The sequence below is a fragment of the Nothoprocta perdicaria genome, unplaced genomic scaffold (assembly GCF_003342845.1).
Source record: "Nothoprocta perdicaria isolate Ctin4 unplaced genomic scaffold, notPer1 scaffold_90, whole genome shotgun sequence".
Classification (NCBI taxonomy): Eukaryota; Metazoa; Chordata; class Aves; order Tinamiformes; family Tinamidae; genus Nothoprocta; species Nothoprocta perdicaria.
In genome coordinates this window covers 3,030,441-3,039,740 of record NW_020456199.1, presented here as the reverse complement: position 1 = coordinate 3,039,740, position 9,300 = coordinate 3,030,441, and the positions used below count along the sequence as shown (strand labels likewise).

The window sequence follows — 9,300 nt, the reverse complement described above, 5'->3', positions numbered from 1 at the left end:
GGGGGCGTGGCGGGTGGCCGTTGGGGGCCGTTGCGGGGCTCGCTGCCGCTCGTCCGTCCGTCCGCCCGCCGCGGAGAGGCGCAGCGCGGCCTTGACGGGCCTCGCGCGCGCCCGCGCTTCTCCCCGCAGCGGGACCTCGGCGGCGGCTGCTCCCCTCGTCCCTGTGGGCCTCGCGGCGCCTCGCTGAGAAAACATGAGTCGCGATTTCAAGCCCGGAGACCTGATCTTYGCCAAGATGAAGGGCTATCCGCACTGGCCGGCGCGGGTAAGCCGATCCCCCAGCCCCTGAGCGCGCCCTGACCGGCAGTGCTGCCCGCGCGCTCTTCCGACCTAGCCAGGGGTGTCCGAGCGTGGGGACACGTGTAGTGGTTCTATCTCTGTTTACACCCTGCGGCCCCGGGGAACCCCAGGGAGCTTTTAAATGAACTTCTGGGCGGCTTTGAGGTGCAAGAAAGTCTTCACGAGATTCATGTTTATTTACAACTTTTGTGTGTCTCTTTGTTCTTTGTAGATAAGGTATTTTACACCCTTCTGTTTTAGGGGCAGAACACCAAAAGCATTTGTATTACTGCACAATTTAAATCTGCTTTTAGGAATGAGAGGTGTTGTTTAGTAGTCAGACAAGCGCCAGAACTCAGCAAGAACCTAACAAAACAAAACAGCTATTTCTGAGTAAATTTTCCCGTTTAACATGAAAAAAAGTTACAGAAGAGTGTTTTTTAACAATGAGGCCAGCTAATCCTATAGTTTTTCACTTAATTGAGAGTTGTGATGTAATAATGAAAGAGTGGTAGAGTTGGAAGAGCAGTGCTAAGTTTTGTGATGGCCTTAGTTTTTGTGGGAATGTCAATGGAAGACTCATTATCAGAGGTTTAGCTGAATTCCTACATTATTATTATTATTATTATTATTATTATTATTATTTTTAAAAGTTTAATGACCTTTAAGTTTTCATATTTGGCATTTGGGATTGGACACGTTATCAGTTTGGTGTGAAGACAGGAAATGCTGCTACAGTTTATATTGAAGGGGTGGTGGTATTTGGATGGGATTGAATTTTGTTTTGACTTACAGCCCATCCTAAGATTGTTGTGAATGGCAACATAAATATTTCTATAATACAGAGTCGTCATTTCCTATTGTTGCTAATACTGTCTTTGATTTGGTTGCATACTCTTTGAGATATGTTTTGTTTAACCTCCTTGCTTTTCTGCAGCATCTTTTTTTTATTACCACACTTAACACTTTTAAATATTTCCCACTAGACTGTTTTAACTGTTACTCAGCTTTAATTACAGTTTTTCTTTCCCCTAGGTGGATGAAGTTCCTGATGGAGCAGTAAAACCTCCTACAAATAAAATGCCCATTTTCTTTTTTGGCACCCATGAGACGTAAGTCCTTCCTATTCAAGGAAGTGCTTTTTTTTTTTCTCTTTTTTTTTTTTTCCTGTCTTCTTCTCCTCCTTCCCTCTCTCTTTGCAGAATGCCTTGACAATAACTTAACAGTTTGCCTGGGGTATGTTTTAGAACTATGGCATTTATTGGCAGGCCAGCTCTTTCTAAACTGATATTGTTTGACAAGACAGGTAGGTTTCTTTTAGCATTTGGTGTAAGCTGTTGATTGTAACCATATCATGTTGTCTTTTCTAATCAGAAAAAAAAAGCCAGTTCATGCTTCACGTGGTATGATTGGTATGTTTTTCATTCTTTTGTAATGGGTTTTAAGAATAGTCTTCTATATCTCCAAATTTCTCAAAAGAATGTGTTTTCAAAGGTGTTGAAATAAGCAGAGAATAATAATAACAATAATATCAATAAGCATAACTTGAGAAATAGAGCAAGCTCTTTGTTGCCTTTTTTATTTTCTGATGGCTTTCAAGGGAGTCATCTTTGTTTCAGAAACACAGGGGAAAATGAGGAGGTGCAATTGATGCTTCAGATTTCATCCTTGTTTTGTATCAGTCATTCTGCAAAATATTTATCCTTGTTAGATGTAGCATGTAGCAAAATTCACTTTGAAGGGATTGTTTTCTTCCACTCCTAAATGTGCTTCCATATATACTGCTTTTCCTGCTGTTCTCTGTTTTGTTGAAGATCTTCCTATTAGTTTGTGATAGGACTTACTGTTCTAAGGTAGCTTTTGAAGACTTTAAATTCAGTGTCACCTTTATCACCTAACTTTTTTTTTTTCCTTACAAAATTACTGTTTTTTTTCCTAGTAAAATAGCAAATTATAGGTAAATAAGTCATAGAGAATTATCTGTGTGCTTTTACTATGCATAGTTTACTGTGCATTTTTTAATTGTGTCAGCTTTCAATGGAGCTGTTGACTGGGTTGGCTGTTTTTGTTTCTGTAGCTTTATAGGCCGGACAAGGCTCCCAAAATTTAATTAAACCTTGCTACATTGATTCCGTTTTTTTTTTTTTTTTATGCTACCTTTACACTGGTACACAGGTTACTTTTCATTTTTAATATGAATAAAGGTTTTAAGTCATACTTGCCTGGGTTTTTTATCTTTTTTTTTTTTTTTCTAATTTGAAATGTAAATTTGAAATGTATGTTGTTCATTCTAATATTCTTTCAAAGCAAAATTTTACTGAGATGTAATTTTTGATGAGGCAGTAGATGCAGAGTTACTGTGTTTTGGAGTCCACAGGAGATTTCTTTAGAATATAAGATAAAGTTCTGTTGAATTCGTTTTTCCTGTACTTACAAACTACAGAATTTTTCCATGAGCTTACAGTCATCGTTCTTAAGTCTCTTATTTATGTTGTGATTCTTAGACCTTAAAGTGGTAGTAGGTGAAACTCTTGTGCTCCTTGACCTTGTAGTATTTTTGCTTTCCTTACATAGCATAGGTGGTTGTGGAGTAACAATAGGAAGGAGCAGACCAAGTGAAAAAGGATAACACTTCAGTGACATTTAATTTTATTTAACCTTATAACAGTGAGTAATGAACAAGTGTACTGTCAAGAATTAGGTGAAGTCAAGAATTAGGTGAAGTCAAACATTCTCTATTCCTTTTAATAGATGATGAATTTATTAAGCTTCTTTTCCAGTGCACTTTTGGTAGTTAAAACTGTACACCAGTGCAAAGCTAGCCGTGGTGTTTCTTCAGGACTATTATTTCAAGTAATGGTAACTCTCAAAATCAAGAATGTGAACTTAATCATGGTAAAAAATCCTTTTGTGTGAGTATATTCCAACTGTATGGAAGGCTAAAAAAGCCTTCTGTATGGAAACAGAGGAAAAGAAAAGCCCAAACCATGTTCCAGAGTAATTTGTGTCTGTCTTCTAGGAAAAATACTATTTTTTTGGAAATTACTAGAAACAGCTTCTATTTTGATTACCATTGTTGAATTTTCTGTAAGTTTTGCCAAACCCAACTGTGTGTGTCATTGCTTGCTCTCCAGTATATAGATGTTCTTAAAGTAGGCTTTTGAGTTTTGATTGAGCTTTGCTTTGTTCATTTTCATGCTCTTAACATAGCAATAATACTATCTCCCACAAGATAGTAATAAAACATTTGCATTTTAATAAAAGTTTTGTTTGGATCTGTTACATTAGTAATTAGCAAATTTTATGTAGTGACAGGCAAGAAGCAGGTTGTGTTTTGAAATGTAGGCTTTGGGCTCTATACATTATGGTAATGCTTTCTCCCTCTCAGCTATTCACGGTCCTTTTAAGTACACAGGAAAGATAACTTGAATTCCTGATGTTTTTTTGAAGTAGTATGGGAGGAACTTACGAACTTTGGAAAAATGCTTCCCTTCAGGAAGTAAGGTAGGGGAAGAATGGAGATAGTGTTTCCTATTTTTTCTCTTCCTGTTTCTTCCTCACTCCTCAGCCTTTTGCTGTGGGTAAGTAGGTGTTGCAGATGCATGGTTCCAATGAAACAATTCTAAACATCGCTTGCAAAGAGGTGAGTGGTTTGCAGGCAGTCTGTCACAGTGCCTTACATAATACACTGTGCACATAGTTAAATGTTTTCACTTCTGGGACCGGAAATGCTTAAGCTTTCTAGATGTTTTATAACTTCCCTTTTTTGTTCAGCAGGTGTATTTTACAAGTAGCTCTTTTTAAAGGTGGTAAAGAAAAGGAAACTGGAACATAGTGATATCCATTTAACTTTTCCCTGAGCTATTACTTCAGAAATCAAATAGCTATAACTTTTCAAGTAGTTCAGTCTGACATATAAAATCAGGTAGAGCTGGATATAGGCAGACAGTGAAAATGAGAGTGAACCACTGAAATGTCATCCTTTTCTGTTAGCATCATTTGAATTACTTCTGTGAAATCCAGAKAGAGTACAGCAGAAACTAAGAATTTGCTTAGGTTCTTGAGCGCACACATCAGAATGTTGTTCTTCATTCGTTATCCTGTTTTTACAAGTCCATCTTCGAGAAGGTGAAAGGATGGGCTTTGACACAGCGAGCTACTAGGCGAACAGTGACAGTTGTATATCTGACACTATGGGCTGTGTTGTGGGGGTTGGCTGTTTTGTATACCTGTATCTGTAGATGAAGGTATACAAACTGCCTTAGTCCTGTACTAATAGAGTAAACTTTTTTTTTTTTTAATGTTTATTTAATGCATTTTAAAATAAGAAGCAGTTCTTATAACTTAAATAAGGAGATTGCCTGATCAAGGTTCTGCCTTCACACACTGAAAAACTATAKGGTAATACTGGATTATGTAGCATTCTTGTAAAGACCTGGGCATTCAGTGTTTTCTGGTATTACTATTTAACTTCAGATTTGCTAAAGCTTTTTATTTAATTTTATCTTTTAGTTGTAGTGTTTCTAATTTAATAACTTTTAAAAGTTTTTCTTCACTGGGTTAACTGCTTTCTTGCATTTAAAAGTGAATTGTCAGCATGTAAGAATTCTGAATTCTTCAAATTTTGGCTGTATTTCCTGAGGAGGCAAATACTCTCCTTGTTCATAAATGGGCTTCTTAGTTTGTAATTGTTTTGTTTGCCTTATCAGTTGCAATCCTAATGGGACAAAGCATTGGTCGTTTCTTGCAGAGATACTCCTGTTGCAGCAAGGAGAAGAGCACTGTATAGTCGCAGTAGCTGAAGAGGGCTACTGAAGGCAGTGATTTAGGAAAATTAAGATACTTATCAGTTGCCTCGGTAGCAGGTTTTTTTATCTTAATAGAATTTCACACTTGATTTACTTTGGAAAGACTTAACCATTTAAAACAAGATTTTTGTGGTTAACATTTTTCTGTCCTCTCTTTCTTTCTCCTGAAGGGCTTTTTTGGGACCAAAGGATATATTCCCCTATTCTGAAAATAAAGATAAATATGGCAAACCAAATAAAAGAAAAGGCTTTAATGAAGGGTTATGGGAAATTGACAACAATCCCAAAGTGAAGTTCTCTCATCAGCAGGTGAGTTATCTGTGGTTTGCAAGTCTTTGTTACTAATCTGTTGTGGAAAAAAAAAGATAAGGAGTTTTCTGCTGTAAGGCAATATATTGTTCTATCAGTTCTAGGTCGAATAGATGTCTCCGCATTTTTTTGTTATTTCTGTAACATAAAATATATGGCTGTTTTGGATACTTGGAGAAGTCTGTCTATTATAGTAAGTTCACAAGGAGTCATGTTGAGGAGTTTTGGAGTACAGGGTTAATATTATTAAGAGATAAACATGTTTTAAGATTCTTCTTAGTCACAGTACATATCAAGTGATAAATTTCATAGGTGATATACAAATATGTTTCAAAATTAATGACTTGTGGAGGTTAAGTCTTTCTGCTTTTATTCTGAAAGACCAAATGTTTTTCTCCATAGATATCTTTGTAACGTTTCATTCCACAGTTATGTTGTATATTGTACTTTTCCTTCTGGTTGGAAGCAATGCAACACTTGCCTCCAGACTATCACTTAACGTGCTTGATGCTTCAACGAAAATGCTTTGCTTTGTGTTGCTTTCACAGCAACCGAGATAATTCTTAAATAGCTTACATTTCCGAAGGAAATGCATAAAATGTAGCATCAACAGATACCTACTTTATTTAGTCCAGTGGCCTTTGTGAGTGCATATGTTTTCTACCTCTTGAGTTCCATTCAGACACTTCCAGATTCTGTGATAAGTCTTTCAGGCTTCTGTGGACAGATAGGGTTAGATACAGAGGCATTGGGTTGTTCTTTACTATTTCACCCCATCCAGTTCTTCATTTAGAAAGAAAAAAAATCTTTTTATTTCCACAAGTTATATTTAAATTTTCCTCCTGTGAATAAACCTTAAGCTTATTGAAAGAAGAAATGTTACTTAGCGGCGATTGTTTAGCTGTTAAAGCAACTGGACTGCAGGATTTGACAACTAATTCACCATTTTTCATTGAATTTTTTTTAGAGTGAATGATGTAATGCAGTAGACTTTCATCATTTTTCTTTTAAATCTTCACTTTAACAATAGAAACTTCTGCTGTGTTTGTCTCTATTTGTATCCTGTGCTTTGCACTGTTAAAAGAAGGTTTTACTTGTCAGAAAAATCAATCCTTCAGGAGTTAGCCAGCTCCTGCTTTTGCTTGTAGGCAGTTCTTTCTAGTGTTGAAGGAGAACCTCTCCAAATATCTGGCTAAAACTAACACTTTGTGAAACAGATCAGGACACGAAAAAGATAAATTAAGGCTTGCCTGATCTGAAATAAAACAGGTGCTGGTAGCATCTATTTCAAAAGCGCTTTACTTTGATAGACATTAATAGGAGTCAAGTTACTCGTGTTCCATGTTTTGGATGCTTAATTCTCACCACTTCAGCTAAGAAGAGTTAGGTGAAGCACAGTTATGGTATTTTGGAAAGGCAGTTTAGTTATTGGCTTAAAAACTAAGGATAAGTAGAGAATTTAGTGTTTGGGTGYAGAGAAAAAGGTTAGAATGGAAAAGTTATATGGAGGTGTTGGCAAAGTAAGATTTTTAGGTTGAACACAAGACAGTATCAGAGACAAACTTAGTCATTCATCAAGAGAGATTCAGTTTTTCACTTGTTTTTTCTTTTCCTCCCTACCTCTTTAGTGGGTTTGTTTTGTTTTTCTTGAGAAGTTCTGAGAGATGCATTTTCTGTTTAACTGACAGAACTAGCTGAAATGGTCTGAAAGCAATGTTTATGCTTTGCAGATGTTGTTTTTAACTGTTAGAAAGGGAGGTGGAGAGTAAAAGGGAGCTTGTGGCTTGGGCTTAAATCCAAAACCACTTCCTCAGTGGGCAAAAAACTAAGAGCCAGAGGAGTTCAGCCTTTGTTGAAAGGCTGTGAAAATGCTGTCCACAAAGTAATGGAATTTAAAATAATAATTTTCCCTTTCTCTCTCTCTCTCTCTCTCTCTCTCTTTCTTTGTTGTTGAATTTAATTCTTTAGTCTTTATTATGCTCTTCTGGTTGTGTTTTGAGGACCAGCTAATCACTATCCTGTTCACTGAGGACTGATAGTTGATTTAAAAGGCGGAAAGCTCAGACTTTTTTTTTAATTTTTTTTTTTACGCAATGTATTGAGAATGCTTTTGGTTTGTCTCGCCTGTCTCTCCCCTCCCCCTCTCGCCATTTAATTTTACAGTGCCTAGACAAAGTTCTCTATAGTGGATTTTGTTTCTTATGTTATTTGGTGAAGAACTACTAATAGGCTTTATGACGTGTAGTTGTACTGGAAAACAAAAACATATGTGGAGTTTGCATTAGGTTAACATAATTCAAGACAATACCTTATGCTGAAATTCATTTCTAATATGAACTTCATCTCTTGGTCAAGGAGCCTCACAAATTGTATGCGGCTCAAAGCTATGTTTTTGTTTTATTTTTACTTTATAATTAAAGTAGATGTTACCTTGCAGTGGGAAAATAAATMATTGTTATTGTATGAGCTTGAAAGTTAATGAAAACACCATTTAAATCAAAAAGTGTAAGTTATAAAATAAGTTTTTAATATTACAGTTCAAGTAGAAGATTCCTTAGGAAGACCTTTTTATTAGCTTACAGATGGTAGAATTTATATTTTTATCAATATTACTACTCTGTAGTTCAGAAAAGGATTTAGATATCAACTGTGATATGTTTTATATTGAAGTCCCATTCAGCTGTTAACAGTCCTCTTAAAGAAACGGTTCAGGAAAGCAGTCCAGAACCTGCTGAGGGGATTGAAGAAAAAGCAGGAGCTAAAAGGAGAAAGCCTGCTGTCCCAAAGGTAACTAACTGAATTAATGTTTTATCAGATCTTCTTCTGACATTTCCTATTTTCAAATGATGTTACTTTACTATTGTAACTTCCTTTCCTTTGGTTGTTTTAAGGCATACGCATTTTATTTCTGTATTTCTCTTATTTTAAAATGATACACTTTGAATTTCTTTACAGATCTGTCTTTCTAAATCAGTGTACAGCTGAAAAAAAATCATTCGGCTAGGTGCAAGTAGGAATGATTGCAAAGGTTAAACTTTCCTTTCTCTTTTTGACCACAGTTTAATAGCCTGTGCAGGTAGGACTGAAGAGCCCAACAGAGCATGCACAAACATTGGCTGCAACACCATGGTGATTGTATCCAGCGAAACTAATACAGCTTGATGGATAGTTCATGTGGCTTGATTTTCAAATTAAAGTGCTGTCTGAGTTTAAAAAAAAAAAAAAAAAAAAGGCACAGTAGTTAGCCACTGGTAATTTTTGTCATGTAATCCTAGCTGACAAATGATTAAACATCTTGTTTGTGATCTGTCTCTTGCATGAGATCCATGTTCAATAGAGTGAGGTTCCTTAATAAATGAGATCCTTGTGTCACCCGTACATGTGTCACCACAAACAGTGGTCCATAAAAATGCTAAATATTGGTATGAGCACTTAGAAGTACTGATTGAAAAAAAGCTTAATTTCATTACCATGAACACAAATTGAATTTCCATCATCGCACACTGCTCTATTGTGATATGTTTTGACCACTATCTGCAATTACRTACAGGACTGAAGGTATCCTGGCTTGGGCTTTTAATGTGTCGCTGAAAAAGCGGTGTAAATTTGGACTTAAATTGTTTTAGCAAAGCAAGCCAGCAGTAGCAGGCAGCAGACTGATTGCATTCTTTCCACTTTTATTTCTCTACAAATTTTTCGTCACATTTTTTAGTTACTCTGTATTGACTTTCAATTTGCAGTTATCTCCTAAAGAGGATAATAGCTCAGCTGCAGAAGTTGAAACAGAAGAAAAAGATATGGATTCTACAAAGGAAGATGATATACCATGTGAAAAACCAAATAATGAAGTATGTGATCATAGAATCATAGAATCCTTAAAGTTGGAAGGGACCTCTAGAGATCA

The 9,300-nt window shown here is 36.2% G+C and overlaps 1 protein-coding gene across 1 annotated transcript in view; it reads left to right on the top strand.

Annotated features, from left to right (window-relative positions):
* Window positions 1–133: 133 nt before the first annotated feature.
* The window catches only part of PSIP1 (PC4 and SFRS1 interacting protein 1), a 30,809-nt gene continuing 21,642 nt past the window's right edge, over window positions 134–9,300 (top strand). The window contains exons 1-5 of the mRNA XM_026052729.1: window positions 134–265; window positions 1,315–1,391; window positions 5,258–5,396; window positions 8,067–8,183; window positions 9,137–9,244. Coding sequence (XP_025908514.1) covers window positions 194–265; window positions 1,315–1,391; window positions 5,258–5,396; window positions 8,067–8,183; window positions 9,137–9,244 — 513 coding nt within the window. The 5' untranslated portion in view covers window positions 134–193. The remainder of the gene's footprint in view (window positions 266–1,314; window positions 1,392–5,257; window positions 5,397–8,066; window positions 8,184–9,136; window positions 9,245–9,300) is intronic.